Source organism: Sinohyriopsis cumingii, chromosome 13 (assembly GCF_028554795.1).
Source record: "Sinohyriopsis cumingii isolate HCF-2022 chromosome 13, ASM2855479v2, whole genome shotgun sequence".
Lineage (NCBI taxonomy): Eukaryota > Metazoa > Mollusca > Bivalvia > Unionida > Unionidae > Sinohyriopsis > Sinohyriopsis cumingii.
This window is the reverse complement of record NC_142973.1, coordinates 41252515-41276645: the sequence shown is the minus strand read 5'-3', so window position 1 is coordinate 41276645 and position 24131 is coordinate 41252515. Positions and strand designations below refer to the sequence as shown.

The window sequence follows — 24131 nt, the reverse complement described above, 5'->3', positions numbered from 1 at the left end:
TGACATTCTTATTAAGCATGTCAATGATCTGCATTGTGATAATACAGAAATCATTTTGTATTCTGCAGGCATTTGTAATAGTGAGGATTGTTATGGTTGTTTTATTGTCCCAACCAGTTTGAGAAAAGAACGGGGTTCAGAATTCACATTTCTGTTCATCCATGTGTCTGTTTCTCTCACTTTTTCTTTAACCATAAAACTAATTGAGATTAATTGAATTTAACTTTGTGATGTGTTGTGTACCACATATTGGGCTGTATCTTTGTGATGTGTTGTGTACCACATATTGGACTGTATCTTTGTGATGTGTTGTGTACCACATATTGGGCTGTATCTTTGTGATGTGTTGTGTACCACATGTTGGGCTGTATCTTTGTGATGTACTGTATCTTTGTGATGTGTTGTGTACCACATGTTGGGCTGTATCTTTGTGATGTGTTGTGTACCACATATTGGGCTGTATCTTTGTGATGTGTTGTGTACCACATCTTGGGCTGTATGTTTGTGATGTGTTGTGTACCACATGTTGGGCTGTATCTTTGTGATGTGTTGTGTACCACATGTTAGGCTGTATCTTTGTGATGTGTTGTGTACCACATCTTGGGCTGTATCTTAGTGATGTGTTGTGTACCACATCTTGGGCTGTATCTTTGTACCACATGTTGGGCTGTATCTTCAAGATTTAGGTCAGGGATCAATACTTAATGTTATTGTTTTCAATCAATGGACTGTATTCACATTCCAGGTTTAAAGAATTGTATGCATCATGGCTCATGAATATGTCAAATATTATGAGGTTATAAAGCCTATAAAACTTTTCATACTCAGAAGTTCACATCATAAAATAACATACTCAGAAGTTCACATCTGAAATAACATATTAAGAAGTTTACATCATAAAATGATCTACTCAAAACTTCATTGTAAAATAACATCAGTTCATATAACAGATACTCAGAAGTTCACATCATAAAATAAAGATACTCAGAAGTCCACATGAAAAATAAAAGAAAATAATTTTCAATCTTAGTTTTTGAAGTAGAAGATATTAGTAGATTTCAAGTATACAGAACAATAGTCTGCATGTTCAGTGTAGGGGGAAAATGTGAAAATACTGTAATTTGTTTTATCATTGAAAATAGTTTTGTATGCTAATTATTATAAAAGTTAATTTAGCTTCTCTGTAAAGTATATATGTAACAGTACCTCAGATGAGGCCCCTGCATTGGTACTCTCAGCTTTTTTGCCAAAAGACCAAGGTTCACAATCAGTCTTTGTTGAATACGTTCTTGAAGTGCAGTTAGTCCCATACCTGAGGTTGCCGAGACATACAAATCTCCCTCCCTGTTACAGCCCCTGAAAAATTTGATAGTTACTCCTAAGCACACATGGTAGGGACAGCAGCAAGCATAGAACAGATTATGTAAAACATACATGCCAACCCCTGGTGAGGAAAAAGTGTAATCCAAGTGGACAAAAAGAGTAATCCGAGCAGAAAAAGAGTAAACCACATATAACATGATAAAAATTCAATGAACAAATGAACAAAATGATTTATTTATCCCTCTGGAATTTTAACATCAATTACTGCTTCAAGTTTTTGTATATAACACTTTGAGCTTTAAAAAGCAACCAACTCTGATATTACATTTCAAAACACTTTGTACCAGCTGAGATTATGAATGTTTTGTACACCAGTAAAGCACTAAGTGCAGGATTAGAGAGCCTGGATCTGAATTCAGTTTTATTTTTGTGAACAATACTGAACAATCTCTCACAGTCAGCATTAGAATGGTAAAGAACCAATATTCCTTTCATAACCTGACAAAGAAGAGGAAATTTATGTCTTACAGTTATTGGGTCTTTTAGCTGGGAAATAAGATGAGAAAATCAATACTATCCATATGAAGTATATTGTCAGGTAGAATGGAGTGCCAACTTGATACTTGATATAGGAGTTCTTCTAATTTATCAGCAGCCTTTACTGCAGCATGGTGCATCATAAGACAGAGACAACCTGATATCTACAATGATGGAGACATTTTTCAAAATATAGAATGCAACTCCTTTATGAATTCCAGTCATCACTGACGCAGTATCAGCTTAAAATCCCATACAATTATGCCAACTTAAGTTTATTCAAAGTATTATCAAGCAAATAAATAAAATATTTTCTCCAGTGGAATCTACTGTTAAATCTGGTAATGAAAGAAGAGCACTCTGACTTTGCCCTTTTTATTGTCAAAGTCTCTTACACAGACTGGGTACAACTTTTTGTCATAATCACTTCTCCTGTCTGTTGCAATACTAAATGGCCCAATTTCCATGGCTTCTGCAATTTTAAGTGAAGTATCTTCTGCTAAACACCTAACAATATTTGATGATTTTGTTCTTGCACATGCATATTTTCTGCAATTTTGGAATTAAGAAACATCCATCTGAACAAAGGACCAATGTAGTCTTCTACCGCTAGAGGTTGTCCTAGTTTTATTAAGAACTTGGTAGATAATGCATCTGCATTTATAAAATTTGTGTCCAAATTTAGTTCTGCGGTATAAAAAGAAGTTACCTTAGTACCGGAGTTAGTAAATAAGCAAATTCAAGGTTTCTTGTTTTACCATCATGACCAATATTAAAATCCTTTCCACACAGCCTGCAAGGGGCATGAAGATCCCTAGAATGGAATGCTGTATTGTGTAATTCATGTATTCATCTCTGAATCGGTTTTTCGTCTTTTCCTAATCCATTTGTGAAATTATTTGAAAAACAATTTTGCTCTAACACGCAATCGATTAAAATAAATCTGACTTGACTTTTGGCGTCAAATACCTACAGATTGGTTCTGTTCTGAATTAGAACAAAGAATCTGCGAGCAAAGATAAAAAGTTAGAAAACCAGTCTGTTCTCTCCTAACTAAGCCATACAGCTGCTATAAATAGAAACCAAGGTCAAAGTTGAAAGTAGAAACCAGCATGTTTCTTGAAGTAGGGCAACTGCTATAAATAGAACATAATACTGTTAGGAAAGTGCATGCAAGTCTTCGGACAAGCGTACTCTTATGTTGTAGTTACACAGAAGCCGTCTTTTCTAGAATACTGTCTGTGGGATCAATGGGATGTTAATAAAAATGAGAAAACAAATTATCAATTTTTTTGGAGGGGATATACCAAAAATGCGTAATCCAAATACAGTTATGTGTAAAGTATAATTTGGTAAAAAAAAAGCGTAATGATTATGCAAAAAGCGTAATGGTTGGCATGTATGATAAAATAGTAAGTTCAGATGAAAGCAATTTTATTATAAAGTAAATAATATTTGTCTGTTCTGTGATTCATTCCTCCTACAGAACCCTGGAAATAAAAACATATTTGATTTACTTATTTGGCTTCTAATGGCAACACTTTTGTAACCAATATGTATGCCTCTTGTTTTATATATAGCGGGTAGTTTGATTCCCTGAGTACTTACTGTGGAATGTGTGTCAGAAGGTCAGCCTTGTTACAGACCTCTATCACTGTGTCTAATTGTGTTTTAGGTAACATTTTTTCTAGTGTCTCCAATACTCTTTGTCTCTGATTTACTGTGTCGGGATGACTAATATCACGAACATGCACCACCACATCCTGAAAGAGGGATGAAATGTAAGCAAATGTTATCACTAAAGTAGCATTCTAACACTTTTTGCAAATCTGTTGAACTTCAAATTTTCTGGTAAATTGTGAAAAATGATGCCACTGCAACAAAAGGGAGCTCTGTTTGTTACTTGAGAATTTCCAGCTACATTCTTAACAATTTCTCAACAAGAGTTTCTAAAAATTGTCTGAACCTGTACAAATCATGTATTTATTTTCATAATTTTAATGATTGCAAATATTTATTTTAAAGGCTCAGTTAATGACAGTTTAACTGACCACTAATGTCTCCAGAGCCTCAAAAAACAAGGTTGCCATCCCATCATGGTTCATACAGATATTTCAAGCTTTTTCCAAGGCCAAAATTTGTTCAAGCACTATAATTAACAATGTATAAACTTAAGAAAAATGTTCATTATGGTATGTACAGTCAACGAATTTAAGATTAAAGTATTTCAATTTTAAATAGGTTTTGGTAACTACACTCTAGGTGAAGACAGAGTATCTCAAGGGAATGTGTGTATGTGTGTGTCTGTGTGTGTGTGTGTCTGTGTGTGTGTGTGTGTGTAGAGGTGCAGTCATCTCAAACAGAACAGTTTTGGAGTAGGCAAGCTTGTTTTCCAGTTTTTAATACCTTGAGTTTTTTATATTTGAGTATTATTTGAAATTCATTCCCACTAAAGATATTTCTTTATATACTTTTCACTCTTGTTATGAGACTTCAAAGCACCACATTGATCTAGCTGAGGTTACTTTAACACTGTAAGTCCTCAAGTTATAGTGATGGTGATGACTTTTGAGCTAAGGTCAAATGCATATACATGTGATGGTGATGACTTTTGAGCTAAGGTCAAATGCATATACATGTGATGGTGATGACTTCTGAGCTAAGGTCAAATGCATATACATTTCAGCAGGGGTGCCAGATTCCTAGTAATTTTGCACTCGGCACCAGTTCTATGGTATTTCTTTGCTAATTTTGACTAAACAAAAATACTACTATTTTCTACATGCTTGATGTATTTTAGGTGCATATTGGCCAGAGACATGTAATTTTTTTAAGGGTAAAACCAATTTTAATGATGTAATACTATACAACTGACCCTTTCCACCAATGGGAAAAACCCATCATCTGTTATATGTACCATCTTCTCATTCTAAAAGGTTTAAAGATGTACACTGACCCAGTTAGAGTCAACATCAAAGACCTATGTGCAATAGTGACTCATTCTTTTCTTGGACATTGACTAATGAAGTATGTCAGAGCAGGGTGGAAGAAAGGCCTCTGATAATGACAAATATTATTCCTTTTATTGACTGAGTGCAGAATGTATACTACCTTGGTTTTTTGATTTAACATGGCAGACTAAAATTCAGGTAATTCATTGGGCAGGAAAAATATTCTGACTTTTAACTGCTAACTTCTTTATATCAGAAACAAGCAAGCAATTCCACTGATTCTTTGTTCTTTACATATCATGGTGGGGTCACCAAAAATTGTACCATGATGCACCCTGGTGGTGACCTTTGTGACTGAGCTGTAGAATTAATGGTCAAACATGGAAGTAAACAAGTGTCTGGCTCTATGGGCATATGAGTTATACTGTAAACTGTATACTGAGGTGGGCAGAAACCTTGACCTTCAAGATGTAAAGGTATCAACAACTTTCAAGCTATGAGAAAAATTAAAAAGACATACAATAATTATAGGTTACTGCATTTGTATGGGTAAATATGAACAAGTTTTTCGGATGATATACTGCATGACCTTGGGAGTGCAGTATATCGATCAGACAAAAAAGTTCATATTTTCACGTACAAATGCAGTAACCTTTTTATTAAATGTTATTTTCTTATTATACATAAGGCTTAATTATATAAACAAAATACACCATAAGAAACAAATTAACTGAATGTATGCCATATTCCAAACTAAATACACAAGTGCAGATTCAGCATTACACAACAACAACATTATTAATGTTCACATAACTCCACCCAGATCTGAACTTAGTTGCACACTGGACATCACTTTCAAAAGAAAATGGCATTTTGGTGTACATAAAATTGAAATTTAGAGTCATATTGTGAATGAATGCACATTGCAACAACTTTTCCATTTGGTCTGGAATGAATAGACTTTGGTATTTTTGTTGATTCTATGAAATTTCGTGATTATGTACTGGATTTATCTGTGCCAATTCTGTGTGAAGTACATCTGATTTCAGCAGCAAGGGAGCAGCGTGCTGACATCTGCAAGTGTGTTTCTGTCCTGTCATTGAATGTTTGGAATCATAATGTGGGAAAAATATGAAGTCTTTCAATTGTAATTATCAAAAAGATGCTATGGAATATAATGCTCATTTCATTTTGAGCGCAATAAGGAGGATGTAATTGCACTTGGAATGTAGTCAAAATAACAGTACATTTTTGAAATGTGTAATGAAGCTTTAGAACCCATGACATGGCTCATGTAGTTCGGGTTTGCTGAACTAAGTAAGTACATTTTGAGAAAATTCAGGATGTAAAACTTTAAGTATATTTTTTGCCATTCTTATTACCAGCTAAGGAAGACATGTTTATGCCTTGTCACTTGCATGTTATTTGTAGGGACCCAGCAATTTTATGATTTATCTTTTGTTTATTGCTAGCCTAAATCAGAAAAAATGTATCAAAAAAGTTAACGTGGAATATTGTAAAGCAGCTGGTATGTGGCAGTCCATAAAACATCTGTTTTAGTTCATTCAGAAACAAATTTAATCAACCAAAACATAAAGCGTCTACTACACGAGTGTACACGATTTGTTTACAAAGTAGTTCCTAATACACTATTGGGAACATGTCTTGTGCATGTGAGTGCAATATGAAGGTGTGCAATATCATAAAATATTGCACGATTCTGACAATGTAAAGTTAACAGAGACAAAAATGAGCATATAATAATAACATGTAAACCTGACAATGAAGATGGAATATCAAAAGTCATTTATAAAACACTTTCAGGTAATGATGCATAAGTATACCGACTTCTTCTATTTTTCTCAAACAGCTGTTAAGTTAAATAGATAAACAAATGTGATAAAAAGTAGAAATTTTGACCAGTTACCTTGACTATGAAGAAAGATCTAAATATGGTATTCAAAACATATTTTAGCAATGATGTGTAAAGTACACTAAGTTGCACTCAGTTATTTCAAATGATTCTAAAGCTGTAGCGGAGAAAGGAAAGTGTTATGGAAAATGTAAAATATGGACCAGTGACCTTGGCCCTGAAGGTTGGAGCCGAATGAAGTATGCAATATATCTCAAAATATTATCTATAAGCATACATTTGTTTAGTCTATTATTTACAAACGGCCCTAAAGATTTAAGGAATAGAAGTGAAAAGATGATGGAAAACTTGAAATACAGACCTGTGACCTTAAAAAAGTCTACACCCCAGTACACACAATATATTACTTGACACATTTTCTAGTGACCATATAAGTTTCATTCATTCATCTTAAATGTCTCCTAAGTTATTGATCTGAAAGGAATGTGTAACAGAAATCTGCAAACTATTTACCTGTGACCCTGACCTTGAAATGAGGATGGTAATGAGGTACATGAAACACTTTCTAATGATTGTATATAGGTATATCTACCAAATTCATCCAGGACTGCTCCGGTGGCCTAATAGTGCACCCGCCTTGGATGCGGGAGGTCATGGGTTTGATCCCCGGCAGCCATACCAAAGACTTATAAAAATAGTACTAACAGCTGCCTCACTTGGCACTCAGCATTAGGAGGTTAGTGTTAGGACTGGTCAACCTGGTGTCAGGATAATATGACTGGGTGGGACATCATGCTACATGTCTGCGGCATGATGTCCCAGTGCTAGACGTCACTATAAACTGTCACACTGCAGACATCGTAGCGATATGACTGAAAAATTGTTAAAGCTATGTTAAAAATCCAAATCACACACACACACACACACACACACACACACACACACACATGCAAACACCAAGTTCATCCATTATTTAAAAAAGGTTAAAAATTATAGAACAGAAATGAATGTGTGAAAGATAAACAGAACTGTGAATACCTTGTTCCCTGATTTTTGCAAAAAGGTAGATTACATCCTCCTTAAAGTTATAAAAAAATACAGCTGGTATTTATCTGAATTAAATAATCCTAAAAAATTTATATTCCAGTTCCACTGCATATCGAACACACATTATGCCAATCAGTAATTGAAGAAAAAATGTGCTTAATTTACAGAAAACATGTATTCGGTGATGCTGAAAATTTTATGATTTATATTCGGAACTTAAGCTACTCACTGCAAGCAGTGTATCTTCTAATGTTGCTGCAAAGGCTGTGGCAAGGCTGGCTGGAAGATCTGTAATGAATCCCACAGTGTCTATGAAAACTGCACGCATTTTATTTGGTAAAAATCCAGCATGAGCAGTCACATCCATTGTGGCAAAAAGTTGGTCCTTGGGTTCCATGTCAGCATCTCCAGTAAGGGTCTTTATCAATGTTGTCTTTCCTGAAGAAAAATGGTTTATTGTCTTCTCAGCATCGACCCAGATCTGCCAATTATTGCTTAATGCCAAAGAAGATCAGGGTTTACTTTGTTCAATGTTCATTCTCCTTATGATGTTAGTATAAAGCCCCTAAGCATGCCACTGCACCCCCCCCTTACAAGAGTTTCCTGGCAAGGAATGATGTTCTCCTGACTGACAAAAATTTCCAGGAATTCATAATAATTCCATATTTTTTTGTCCTTTTATTCTATTTAACTGCTGAATATAGAAACTACCTCTAATATTCTTCAGAAACTCCAACAAATTTGGAAATAAAAATATTTTCTAACAAGTCTGAGTTAACATGTTCACAAAATATCAGTAAGTACAGTATGGAATTCTTTGTCAAGGTTTTTGACCTTGAATCTGATATCATGGACAGAAAATCAATGAATTCATGTGAGAAAATGTCAAGATAAATGAACGTGCTAAGTTTGGTTAAAACACTGTGCATCAGATATATTCACAAACTGGGTATGATAAAACTCAATTCATATTTTTTTGTATTATCATGCTCACAAGCAAGTACAGCTAAAAATTTGACTCAAGACCTCTGACATTAAAATCAATGTCCTATCAACTTGCTTATTGAACAAAATCTCGTCAAACTTGACTTGTATACGTGCTAGTTACTTTGTTCATAAATTTGATCAAGTACAAAAGTTATAGCAATAAATTTTGACTTGACCCCCAGGTCAAACAGGTATAGCTTTAAAAATTAAGAACCAACTAAATATTTCAAGAAGTGTTTTTGCTAAAACTGGATGTTAATGACACCATTCCAGCAAGAGAAGCGGTGACAATGGGATTTTTGTTACTGCATTTTGTCACCCGTTTGACTGAAATGACAAGAATAACAAAAAAGTTGGAAAATACCAACCCACAAGAGTTCACAAATCATAACACCCATTACTTAACTGAGTGAATACATATACGCAGTGAGTGCCAATAAACAACCAAAAACATGCACCAATGCTGCTGCAAATAAACAATGTCCACAACTGCAAAAAATATTGACCAAATTTAAAAAATAATCAATACCACATAAAGTAAAGTAAAACACAGTACACTAATATAGTCTTTCTGCATGGATGGATGGGTTGAAACTACTAAGACATTCATAACAATTTAGGGAGATCTTGCTTACCTTGTTGATAGAAAAAAATGGACTTCACTGATACAATTACCGACTTGATGCAAATTAAAATAGAAATACATAAAACAGTTCTTACATATTTAATATTTAGTTTTGGGGGACAGAGAAAACATTTTCATTGGTATGTATAGTCCAATAAATTAGATACCCAAACTTGTGTTGATACTGATGGATTTGTTGGTCTGATCTCACCTGTCGATTAAAATGTGTAATTTTTCTGCATGCAAATCTTTCTGGAACAAACATAGTTTAGACACTTACCAGTATTTGGTAACAGCCATATCTATCACAAAATTCAAAATGGCCAAAGGATATAGGGTTGTGTTATTCCACATGGATTTACAAGTCACCAAGCATAGGATTTAATCTGGAAATATTCTGTACATATAAAAAGGACCCTTCAATCGACAATAGTTCAAGAGATGCGAGAAATATGGTAAGTGTCTAAAATGTGCACCGATATGTTGTGGACAGATTTGTCTGCAAATCTTTCCTGTATTTTATGAATAGATGCTGTTAGACCCCAAAAACATATTCCATCAGTATCAACACAGATTTGGTGTTTCATTTATTAGACTATGGTACATACATATAAATTTACAAATAAAACTGAAGTAAATAGAGTATGCACACTCATCTGCTGATCTGGCTGTATCCATAATAGTAATTCCATCAAAAATGTGCATATAGAAGCATTATTTCTGTAGTTTTTCTCTTACATTCAATTTGAATCCAAATAAATAATTTCTCGTTAATACACTCACACTAAATTGTGAAAATGTAATTTCCAAAACATTCACATTTGCTGGATGTGTGCAAGGGGGCTGATTTTTGACAGACAATATAATGTCTAAATCAGATATTGGGAGTTTATAAAAAGAAATATGAGTTTTGGCTTGAAAAGTATATTAACTGTAAGATCTTTCCCTATCACTGAGTACAAAAGATGCAATTTTTCATGGGTATCAATTATGATTGATTTTATGGTTGTTTCAAACCAGGAAATAAGAAACTCAAAGAAGAATGATTCTTCAGCAAAGAAAAAAACTTCCTCAGATCCATAAATATAAGTACATATAAAAATACCACTTTTTACCAAGTGATGAAAATTGACACCACATTAACCTTTAACTTCCCTTCTCATAAAATTTCTTGCTACTGAGCAAATGGTGAATGTAACATGGTTACATAATCCAGAAATCACATGAGATAAGGAATATGAAGTCAAATGTTTGGGTAAGGCCACAGAACAAGAAGAAAATAACAAAACACTTGGTTATTTACACCAAATAAAACCTAATGTTAATGCATTGATATGCCCACATTCAAACACCTTATTCAACACTAATGTACAAGCATTTGCATGTAAAGCGAGACTGAAGGAAGGGCTGAATGAATGTCTTTTAATCAATAGTACTGACTGTAACAGCAACATGCTGAACTTTTGCACTGCTTCAAATGGGAGGCACACAGCTTAGTGTTCTGTTCCTTGGTTTAAATCAGAGGTTTAGTGTTCTGTACTTAGGATCAAATGGCAATGAGAAGCTGACCATGACCACTGCCAGGGTACCTCTAAATCAGGTACCGTATTTACATGTATTGCATCACCCAACTAGAAACAGCAATTAGCCACAGCTACCACTGGATAAGCACATCACCAAAAATATGATAAACCTAGGGGTGATGTTGGAAACTCAAGATGTTTTCAGAACATAAAAGTACTGTCAATTAAAATAATTGTACATTTTTATGTTACTATTCCATTAAGAAATGCATATATAGTATGCATTGTGTTTATCATTTTCTTGACAGTATTCATGAAGCAATACCTGTATCTACAGTTTTTTGGATTTAATAATTTGAAAATATTACCAGCAAATTAAATACTACCAAAAGCTACATCAAGTTTCATTCAATGTTGCTTACCATGGATGTTTACTAGCATGTATATTGTTTCCATTAGTGCAAGTCTGAACAACCTGTGTTAATATTTGTATTTTGCTTGACAAACACTGAGTTTTATGCATTAAAAGTATTGATTTAATTATAATTTCCTTTTCCAAAAGTCATTTAATTTCCAAGTCATATATCCCAAGCTTTTTGCACATGCATGTAGCCCAATAAGCCCTTCGCTTGTAAAGGCAGCATTCACTTTGCTTTCAAGTTGACAATCCTTTTGATTGGGCAAAGAATTTAATACTTGCTTAGAGCCAAGTAGAGTTCTACAACTTCATGTGCATGTTTGACCTTAATTGCTTAGCTTGTAAAGGCAGCACCATCTTTATTTTCCCATGTGACAACCCTTTGATCAAGCCACAAGTTTGATACTTGCTCAGTGCCAAGTGACAGAAGGTGGTTATTTGAACTCCCTGTGATCTTGCCACACAATTGATACATGTTCAGTTGCATCCTTTGATAGATTTCACTGACTGTATGATCAAAGTGTTGCTTACACAGCCCAAGCTCTGTCTCTTCAAAAGCACCAAAATAATGACAGTGAAGGCAAGGAAACAGAGTTGTCAGATATTTATAATGACAGACAGTGATAACTTACAAAGAGTAGATGATGATGGAGGATTTCAGAACTTTATAAGACAATGAAGATGACTTCTTTGACTATGTAGCAGATAACATTAAAAAGTGACATTTATGGATACTGTGAAATACAAAAAAATGGACTTAACTTTCATTGTTTATTTGTACGATGTTTGGAATTAACATTATGGGATAATGTGAATCAGACCATTCCAAACTACTGTTTTTATACTGGTATGTGACCAATAATTGAATTGAAGAATAGATTACACAAATGGAATTAAAATGTTAAGCATTACTGATTTTATTACACAAAGCAGGACAAATTGTAACTTGTCAAATTATTTGTGATACATTCCACTCAATAATATATATGAAGTTGACTTTGGTTTTGTCTTTATCCATCCATCCAACTTTACTTTTTTATTTTTACAAAGTGTGACTCTGACTCGCTGATTAAGTCACACCTTCAGATGGATCAGATTTGCAAAATAAACCCTGACTTATAGGAGGGTAAAAGAGAAATTGGCTTTTTGTAGCCATAAAATTGGGTGGGGAGGGGTGTCAACTTATAGCTGAGTCGACTTATACTCAAGTACAAATACTTCAAAAATCAATAGCAATATTATAATCCCTGACATCATACGAGCTCATTTATTTTGAACAAGTTAATGAATTTCAATTTCAGTTAGTAACTAGATATGGCATACAAAGAAATTCTTGTACAGCTGGTGTCACATTTATATTGTAATTTGCTTAATGATTTACCACAGTTAGTGTAGCCAACAACAGCAACTGTGGGGATCTTCTTCAAGCGACCCTTGCGGTTGACCTCTCTCTGCTTCTTCAAGTCAATGAGCATCTTTTGTAATTTCCTCTCACGGTTCTGAAACATCACAGATAAAAAAACTCAAACATAATAGAAAATGATCTCAAACACCACAGACAATAAGATCAAAGATCACATACAATACACTCGAACATCAAAGAGAATAAACTTGAGCATCACAGACAATAAACTCAAACATCATTGATAATAAACCCAAACATCACAGACAACAAACTCAAACATTATGGACAATAATCTCAAACATCATCGTTTCCAGAATTGTAATATATTGTCACATCTAAACATCATAGACCACAAACACAAACATCACAGACAATAAATTCAAACATCACAGACAATAAATTTAAACATTACGGACAATAAACTCAAATAACATAGACAATAAACTCAAATATCATGGACAAGAAACTCAAACATCACAGACAGCAAACTCAAACATCACAGACAATAAACTCAAACATTACAGACAATAAACTTAAACATTGTGGTTTCCAGAATATTACTAAAAATATGTTGTCACATCCAGAAATCATGATGCAGAACACAAAAACCCTGGCAGTCAAGTTTAAATAATTGCATACAGAAATGGTGATTTCTAAGGTTATATATAGGTTACAAATATAACAGTATACATATATACACAGTATACAGATATGCACAGTACACAGATATATATAGTATACAGATATACACAGCATACAGATATACACAGTATACAGATATACACAGTACACAGATATACACAGTATACAGATATACATAGTATACAGATATACACAGTATACAGATATACATAGTATACAGATATACACAGTATACAGATATACACAGTATACAGATATATACAGTATACAGATATACAAGTATACAGATATACATAGTACACAGATATACATAGCATTTATACAGATACATAGTATACAGATAAACATTATACAGATATACAGAGTATACAGATATACACAGAATACAGATATACAGAGTATACAGATATATACAGTATACAGATATACATAGTATACAGATATACACAGTATACAGGTATACACAGTATACAGATATAATCAGCATACACCACTGAAATAAAATTCAGTGAGTGTTAAGTAAATTTAAACTCCCCATCTAATATTATAACTTGGAACTAGTTTTAATTTTTCTCTAACATTAACTGTGTAACAAGGATTCTGCAGAATGCTATGTCACATCTGCAATTGGCACTGTGAGACCAATTAAGAATTCCCCTTTTGGCCCCAAGCTCTGCTGAGCCTCACTTGCTTTGGAGAATAAAGAAAAAAACAAGCAAAAACTGACAAATTTAACAAACTTATTTCTGATAATTGAAAAAGGTAACTTAATATTTTAATAAATTAAGTTCAAGATAGCAAATATTTCAGTAAATTATGTTTCTCTGATAATACTTACCCAAAGACATTAACACTGGGAAAATAATTTTTGATATATTGTAATTCAAGTGGTTCCAAATTTAAGCTGAGCTATAATCAACTTATTCTATAAAGTTTGGATGTATTTAGTTTGGGTCCATTGAAAGGGCATGTAACTCACCATGAATGCCAAGGCTACAGCTATCCGAAAGCAAGTCCCACATGATCGTAGCTTCAGCAAGGATCTGGTTGAAGGTTCAACTGGATTTGAATAGGGCTATATTAAAACCCATGAGAGGTTCCATTTTGGAAACAGAGTAAGGAAATTTTTTCTTATTCACATCATAATTGGCTAACAGGTCGGATAGATCTTTATCGTGACCAATATACCCTCTGACATGATGCCTAAAAGTGTCAGATATTTTGGAATGGTAGTCTTTGATAGTAATCAGGGCTAACTTGTTCTACTCAAACAGTCGGAGAAAATAATCTGCCAGCTTTATGACTGAGACACTCAAAGAGATGATGTTACAGACCTTATACCAGTCTCTAAACAAAAGCCACTTTCTCTTTTAAGTCTCAAAAGTGGATGGCCTTCAAGTTCACTAGATTATCTCCCAATCAAAATTTTAAATTCCTTTCATTGCTGGGCTCTCCTGAAATGAGTTAGACACATGGAGGAGTAGTTGGCCTGGAATGGGGTGAAATACCTGTGGCTGCGGCTATCTGAACAAGTTCTGTTTCACTGGGATCTTTTTGGGAAGATCTATGGCTAGACTCCGCCAACTGAAAACCCATAAGCTGTCCCATCTGAGAGGTGCTGTCAGAATCAGCTTGGAGTTTTTCCTCTCAATTTTTGTTATTATTTTCAGTACCAAAACTATAAGCAGGGGGAGAGGATAGGCAAAGGTACAAAACCCTTTCCAAGTTTTTGAGTCCAAGACTAGAGATACAAAGATGGGCAGTTTATGACTCCATCTTGTTGCAAACAAGGTCTATCACTGAATGTCTCAATGTGCAAAAATCCGATGAAAGGCTGATTGATAATTGAACCATGTAGTTTGAAGGATCTAGCCCCTTCCTGACAGCAAACTATCTAAGATGCTAAGTCTGCCCAGAATGTTTCTGTTCCGGATAGTTATATTTAGCTGGGAGAGAAAGTGACCAGCGGAAAAGAGTTGATCATTCCAGAAATGAAATGCATTGATTATAGTCACATTTCCAGGAGGTTGATGTGAAGAGGTAATTCCTCTGGTACTCACTTACCAATGGCTGTATCAATGTATGGCTATGGGTGGGCTCCCAAATGGTATAAACTGGTGTCCATACATACCTTAACTTTTGGTTGGGGTTTTTGCAATGGAATTCCTTCCACTGGGCCAGTTGGGCCATCTGCAAAGGTCACATAAAAAGGTCGCCAAGCAGAATCAGATTTGCTACTGCACTGTGCAAACTGAGGCATTATATATATGACCTATTTTATTGTAATCTACTTCTTGGAAATGTACAGTACTTCACAAGTTTGATAATCTGTGCCATGTGTCAGGGAGAAGGATGATGATGAGATTGATAAAAAACTACGAAATGCTGGGATGAGTTGAGATTGACTGTTCTCAATTCACAAAACAGCTAAAGTAACCTAAAAGGGTCGGGTCGGATCATTCCTGCCCTTCACAAGAAATGAACTTACCATGTACTTTTGGAGGACATTGTCCAGATATGCTGCAATTGCTATGGATGAAGTTGACCCGAAGAGGGTGATGATGCAGCTAATAGTTTTTGTGAATGCTTATGCAATGATGTTGAACCCAAATGGGAGTGCACAAAATTCGTATATTTCTTCTTGAAAGGCAAATCAAAGGAACTTGCATGAGGCCAGGTGAATAGGGACATGAAAAGCAAATTTTTCAGTAAATTATGTTTCTCTAAGAATTTTTACCAGACGACGTTATTGTTAGGGATATAAGCCTGCCACCTCATGAATCGAATCCTATTAAAACATGAAAATTCATCTTTTCTGTCTAAATCATAGACAAAGGGAAATAACTCTTGCCTATTACCTCCCTTGATGCCCTTGGCTGTTGTTAATTTTTAAGCTGAGTGAAATACCTACAAGGATGCTTGAAAGGCAGGGTGACTGGGAGAATTTTTAAGTAATGTGGAAAAAGTTACTCACATGAAGTATTCTGTGCCTATTCTGTATGAATGTGTCTCCCCCTACATCGTTAGCGCTCACAATCTGTCGGTCCACATCCCCTTCCTGCAACTGACGCATTCGATACCTGTAGAAAAATACATCATCAAACAAAATTACTTTTTATGTTAAGACTTGACAAATTGTTGCATTACAAGATGAACATAATTTAACAGATAAGTAAAACACTATACTGAGAACAACAAGTGATAGGATTGCCAAGATAATTCAAATAATCACAAATAATTGGTTAATCAATAGATATTTCAAACCAATTACTAACACAAAGTAATAATTCTTTTAGGAAGTCATTTTGATGTCAAGAAACTACTCTTTTGCACTGAATTTAAAACTATTGCTTGCCTAATCTCAACCACAGAAGCATGATGTGATAAAAGTAACTAATAACTGTATGTTGTTAACAAAAATGAGCAGGTGCTTCCAATCAGTTCTGATCTGGTGCTAAATTTCTGTATCATGGTCTCTTTCACAGATGACGTGTCATAGTCATGCTGGAAGCTAAAATTTGATAAATTATCTAATTCACACAGTAAATTATTAGAATGAAGCACACTAGTTGCATCCATGTAAGAGAAATATGAGTGGTACTTACTTGTTGAGAGTCATTAGATTTTACTGTGGATGAACAATGATGACCTTATCTTTCTTACCTTTTAGTAATATGGCATAAGAATTAAAAACTGAATTTTATATAAAACACATTACACAATTTCAGCATGTGTACCATGAGTGACTCATTATGTCTATCCCAAGTTTAACAGTCCTTTATGTAAGCACTAATTAGGCTGCAATCACCTGGTCAAAGTATGTAGTCTTGCACTAAACTTACTGTGCAGAAACTATTATTTTTTTATTAGACTTCCATGACTGTGACCTCTGACACCTAGACACCAGAATCTATATGTTTCTTTATTACACTAAATGAAAACCATCCACAAAGTGAGGTCAAGGAAATTTCTCAAAAATGAAAGTTATTCTGCAAAACCCATTTTCTTCTCTCAGTTACAACGATCTATACCTTTGACCTTTTGATCCCAAAATTAATAGTATTCATCCTTTTTCCAAGGTCAAGCCATCCACAATGTTTGGTCCAAGTATGTGATATAGAATTGTTGTTACTGTGAGAAAATCATTTTTCCTTTTCAGTCTTAGTGACCATGACTTTAGACCGTTGACCTTTTGATCCCAAAATCAATAGTATTCACTCTTTCCCCAAGTTCAAGCCATCCACAAGATTTGGTCCAAGTATGTGATGTAGAATTGATGTCATTGTGAAGAAACCATTTATCCTTTTTAGTCTTAGTGACCTTGACTTTAGACCTTTGACCTTTAGATTCCAAAATTAATAGTATTCATTCCTTCCCCAAGGTCAAACCATCCACAATGTTTGGTCCAAGTATGTGATGTTGTTGTTGTGGGGTTTAACACCATATTTCAGCACACAATAGGCTATGCATGGTGGCCAGTATTAATGGTGGAGGAAGAACCTGGGAAAACCCCGGGAAGTACCACCGACCCATGAGAAGCTACTGGCAAGCTTTCTCACATACCCACGTTAGCTGAATCCTAGACTTGAACCCACGCAGACAGAGGTGAGATGGCAGTGATCCATAACGGACAGCGCTTTAGACCACTCGGCCACTCGAGGCCCCCAGTATTTGATGTAGACTTGATGTTATTGTGAGGAAACCATATTTCCTTTTCAGTCTTAGTGACCTTGACTGTAGACCTTTTTACCCTGTAATTGACAGGCTTCTTCCTTACCCCAAAGGCAATGCCATTTACAAAGTTTTGTCCCTGTATGTGTTGAAGAACTAAAGCTATTGTATGCAAATGAAATCTGTGACAGATGGACATCATAACAGAATATGCTCTGCCTTAAGCTGGGCCAGCGTTCACACTGAACTCTGAATGATAAATTAAAAGACTTTTCCCAAACTTTCAAAGACCACAAACATAGATTTCCAAGACCTATTTTTGCTAACATTTTGTATACAGGTTATATGAGAAAACAATGAATGCAAAATACTACAATATTGTTTAAAGATGAAATTCAAACTAATTAATTTCCTACAATTGCTTTATAATGATCTGGAAGATAGGTTAACATTCATTGTTATTTCAGAAATATGTAACTTATGCATCAGATTTAATATAAAATAAATTGTTCTCTTAACAGACCTCAGCACTGCTTTAAATGCATTATTATAGTTGCTGTTTTTTCTCTTCAATCATTTTGGAACGAGAAGCTACCGCTGTCATATTTTCCTCTGCTCTTCTCCTAAGAGCATTTGACTCTGTGGCAAACACAATGAATACTTTTAACTCTGCCTCTTCTGCCTTGTGAAGAGAAGACTCATGTAGGCTGGCAATGTCAGCTTCAAGATGCAGCTGTTTGGCTTTAAGTTCTTCCACTTCATCCATGACTGACTCCTGTTTCTCTCCTTTTCTGATTTTCTCCTCATGCTCCTCCTCTGCTTTCTTCTTATCCAGATAGGCATGGTACTTTTTATGTCTTGCAGAGGAGGCATATGTCATCATTTCATTGCTAATGATGATTTCCAAAGGTCCACCTGTTTTTTTCATTGTGTCAATGATTAGCCTTTGAGTTCTGAGGACTTCTCTGCTGACTGCTGAGGTTCTCAACAGATACTTATTTGTTGACAGAAAATCCTCTCTCCTCTGTTGCCTGCCCATGTGACAACAACATTTTCTGGAGAACATTCCAAACACTTCATCAAGGCTGTCATCTGTTCTACTGAAGCATTTCAAGGGATGATTGTCCGATTGGATAACTTAATCCACTAATTTTCCATACTGAGTCAATATTAAATCACATCGGGACTCTACTTCTCTTCCTGCTCATACATGATTCATAATAGTGTGTAGTTACTAGGTACTAATTTGCATCTTATCTTTGGCATGACTTCTCACATCAAAGACAAGTTAATCGTCTTTTTATACAATGTACAAAATGCCTTTCGATTACATGTTTTATCCTTTTTCAGCCATTCCTTGTATTTCTCTTGTTCAAGCCAGTTATCGTTGAAAGAGCAAAGACCTGGCATTTTTAAACACAAGGTGAAACAAAACTTAAGACGTAAATCGACTGAACAAATTTTGAATCCTTTCGCGATTGTTACTTTCGCACACTTTCTACATAAAGTGAGTGCTTGTTCAATGTAACCAAAATTCAACTGGCTGAATGTCTTGTTAAAAAAAAAAAGTGAATTAGTGTAATGAACATTTTGATTGGCCAAAGCTGATGAACTCGTCCAATCAAACTGAATGATTCATCAAAAGAAAGAAGCTAGGAAAACTGACTACATCCGAATCTAACGACCTTAGGCAATTTTTTGTGTGATTATAATAATAATAATAATAATAATAACACTAATAATAATAATAATGAGGACTTTGTATAGTGCCTAATCTTTAGAAACTCTAAGTGCTTTACAACATTAGATAACACTTAAAAACATATATAATGATATGATTACAAAAAACACACCATGAAATTAAAAAACAAAAAAATGTGCTGAAAACAGTTATGGTGCTGACTTCCTCTGAAGAAGGTTGTTATGTAGCAGGCTTACTTTGATGAAGAGTGGATGTGTTACTGAAGTCACAGCCAAGGCCACCTTTGGATGGCCAAACAAATGCTTGCTTGTTATTGTGGCACAAATGAAAATGAATGGGTCATCAAAAGAAAGAAACCACGAAAACCTGACTGTAGTCTGACTATACATCCCAGTTTGTTTGTACCCCACCACCAATTTCAATAACGAAAACGTTTAATGTGATAAAAAGTGCACAGAAGTAAGTCAATTGAATCATTGATTTATAATTTTTAACCTGACTGTGACCAGAATGGCACATATACTGGCATCCCCTGCACCTTTCATGCTTAACAGACTTTCCATACCAACAAGGCGCCATATTGCATACACTATGGGATACTTTTTTCCATCAGACAACATAATGATGTAGTTCATTCTATTCGGTAACTGCCAGATAATTCTGAAAATTACCATAACGTTGAGAGTTTGGAATTATATCCCTTTGCACACATGAACATAGAAATTAAACTGCTTGTTAAATCAATGTGAAAGGCAAATTTTTTGTTTTCATTCTTTTCCTTTGCTTGATTCGATATTGTAAATATCAGAAGCAGATGAGATATGTATATATATCTGTAATCGTGCACATACCCCTTTGATAAAAATGGACTTGTCCAGGAACTGTAAATGGATCTCGAGCATGTCTGTCTATTATAATGAAAACTTCTGTTAAGCATGAAACTTGCAGATTATGATGGTGTTAGGGCCAGTATACTCACAGTCAGGTTAGAAATTTCAAATCAATGAATGAATTGATTAAGTTCCTTGCACTTTTTATCACAATAAAGGTTTCCATTATTGAAATCAGTACAGGAGCACAAACAAACGGGTTGGTATGTTTAGACTATACATCCGAATCTAACAACCTTGGATAATTTTATTTGTGATTATGGAAAGAAATTAACAAATTTGGGTTTATTTTAATTTTCAAAGACTTTTAAAGACCTCAGGGTAATCTGCTCGATATTCCCAAAATTTCAAGGCCTCGAAAATGCTACCTCATATTTCCTAAACTCTCAAAGACCTTCAAAGACCGTATGAACCCTGTGGGCATATGATTTCTTAAATGTTTTAGGTAAGAATTTTTTCAAAAACCTGCTGTCATCACTATCACCACCAAAACCACAATCATCAACCAAAACCACTATCAGCATTAAAAAATACTCACCTGATGTATGGTACTTCTGCCAGAGCTATCTGCAGTTTAGCCTCCTTAGTTTTTGCATGATGCTTAAAGACTTGAAGTATCACAGTATATCTGAAAACAAAGATTTCTTAAATGAGGAAGATTATACATCCCAGACAAATGTGTAGTGTTCACAGTAATGTAATGTAATGAATATCAGCTGATGATGTAATTACAGCAAGTAATCACATGCATTCATTATTTCCATTAAAGACAACCACAAACATTGTGCTGAAGCTTATTCAATTCAACCTTTTGTTGTAACCTTATTCATTGATTCACCCACTGATTAGTTTTGCCAGCAAAAGCAAAGAATAATTAACATGTATAATTGCCTGTTGTCTTGTTTTCACTATAGTATCTCCCGATATTCAACAGCAGCAGGACAATGGCTTTTATAGCCACAAGTCCTTAACCAGTACTGGTAATGAATATCCTTTATAAAGTTGGCCATTTTACAAGAATCAGAGACAACAAGTTGTGCTGTGCCAATGATGTGTGTGTGTGTGTATGTACACTTGTGTTGGTAAATGTTTAATATCATACTTGAACAACATTTTGTGTTCTTATTATAAATATTTCTATATACATGTGTCAATATTGTTTTTCAAATATGCATTTACTGTTACATGCAAATAATTCTAATATTTATATGAGTGGCTAAAACCAAAATGTCCATCAAACAGCTATTATTTTCATTCACTACTGATATCCTCACTAATTTGATACAATCTGTGCTGTATACACTTAATCCATCTTTGATTTCTCCACTATTGATAGCCTCTCTAATCTGATACCATCTGTGCTGTATACACTCAATCCATCTTTGATTTCTCCACTACAGATAGCCTCTCTAATCTGATACCATCTGTGCTGTATACATTCAATCCATCTTTGATTTCTCCACTACTGATAGCCTCTCTAATCTGATACCATCTGTGCTGTATACACTCAATCCATCTTTGATTTCTCCACTACCGGTAGCCTCTCTAATCTGATACCATCTGTGCTGTATACACTCAATCCATCTTTGATTTCTCCACTACTGATAGCCTCTCTAATCTGAAACCATCTGTGCTGTATACACTCAATCCATCTTTGATTTCTCCACTACTGATAGCCTCTCTAATCTGATACCATCTGTGCTGTATACACTCAATCCATCTTTGATTTCTCCACTACTGATAGCCTCTCTAATCTGATACCATCTGTGCTGTATACACTCAATCCATCTTTGATTTCTCCACTACTGATAGCCTCTCTAATCTGATACCATCTGTGCTGTATACACTTAATCCATTTTTGATTTCTCCACAACTGCATGGGCAGCATATCTGCTAACAAATCATTCATAATTTGGTTTCAACCAGATCACAATGTATATTTTATTAGCTTGTAATAACTATGCATAACTATGTGGTTTCATCTGTGATACAACAAGGACTTATACTTAAATCAGGAATTAACTGTTTATTCAAAAGTGACAACTGTCAATAGAATAAAATGTATCACTAAAACAGTAGTGCCTGTACATGAGGAATATAACCCATCACCAAACCAGTAGTGTCCTTGTACACAAGGACTATAACCCATCATCAAAACAGTTATGCCTGTACATGAGGAATATAACCCATCACCAAAACAGTAGTGTCCTTGTACATGAGGAATGTAACCCATCATCAAAACAGTTGTGCCTGTACATGAGGAATATAACCCATCACCAAACCAGTAGTGTCCTTGTACATGAGGAATATAACCCATCACCAAAACATTAGTGTCCTTGTACATGGGGAATATAACCCATCATCAAAACAGTAGTGTCCTTGTACATGGGGAATATAACCCATCATCAAAACAGTTGTGCCTGTACATGAGGAATATAACCCATCACCAAAACAAGTAGTGTCCTTGTACATGAGGACTATAACCAATCAAAACAGTTATGCCTGTACACCAGGAATATAACCCATCACCAAAACAGTAGTGTCCTTGTACATGAGGAATATAACCCATCACCAAACCAGTAGTGTCCTTGTACATGGGGAATATAACCCATCATCAAAACAGTTGTGCCTGTACATGAGGAATATAACCCATCACCAAAACAGTAGTGTCCTTGTACATGAGGACTATAACCCATCAAAACAGTTATGCCTGTACACCAGGAATATAACCCATCACCAAAACAGTAGTGTCCTTGTACATGAGGAATATAACCCATCACCAAAACAGTAGTGTCCTTGTTCATGGGGAAGATAACCCATCATCAAAACAGTAGTGCCCTTGTACATGAGGAATATAACCCATCACCAAACCAGTAGTGTCCTTGTACACAAGGACTATAACCCATCATCAAAACAGTTATGCCTGTACATGAGGAATATAACCCATCACCAAAACAGTAGTGTCCTTGTACATGAGGAATATAACCCATCATCAAAACAGTTGTGCCTGTACATGAGGAATATAACCCATCACCAAACCAGTAGTGTCCTTGTACATGAGGAATATAACCCATCACCAAAACATTAGTGTCCTTGTACATGGGGAATATAACCCATCATCAAAACAGTAGTGTCCTTGTACATGGGGAATATAACCCATCATCAAAACAGTTGTGCCTGTACATGAGGAATATAACCCATCACCAAAACAAGTAGTGTCCTTGTACATGAGGACTATAACCGATCAAAACAGTTATGCCTGTACACCAGGAATATAACCCATCACCAAAACAGTAGTGTCCTTGTACATGAGGAATATAACCCATCACCAAACCAGTAGTGTCCTTGTACATGGGGAATATAACCCATCATCAAAACAGTTGTGCCTGTACATGAGGAATATAACCCATCACCAAAACAGTAGTGTCCTTGTACATGAGGACTATAACCCATCAAAACAGTTATGCCTGTACACCAGGAATATAACCCATCACCAAAACAGTAGTGTCCTTGTACATGAGGAATATAACCCATCAC

At 35.0% G+C, this 24131-nt stretch overlaps 1 protein-coding gene across 2 annotated transcripts in view; it reads right to left on the bottom strand.

Annotated features, from left to right (window-relative positions):
* LOC149785278 (putative GTP-binding protein 6) overlaps positions 1-24131 on the bottom strand; it is a 40384-nt gene that overhangs the window by 6046 nt on the left and 10207 nt on the right. The window contains exons 5-10 of one of the 2 annotated variants that reach the window (XM_089979143.1): positions 21133-21222; positions 16306-16411; positions 12666-12783; positions 7961-8169; positions 3469-3623; positions 1207-1356 (exon numbers count right to left, since the gene is read on the bottom strand). In XM_089979143.1, coding sequence (XP_089835269.1) covers positions 1207-1356; positions 3469-3623; positions 7961-8169; positions 12666-12783; positions 16306-16411; positions 21133-21222 — 828 coding nt within the window. The remainder of the gene's footprint in view (positions 1-1206; positions 1357-3468; positions 3624-7960; positions 8170-12665; positions 12784-16305; positions 16412-21132; positions 21223-24131) is intronic. The other variant, XM_089979144.1, reaches the window with a different exon arrangement.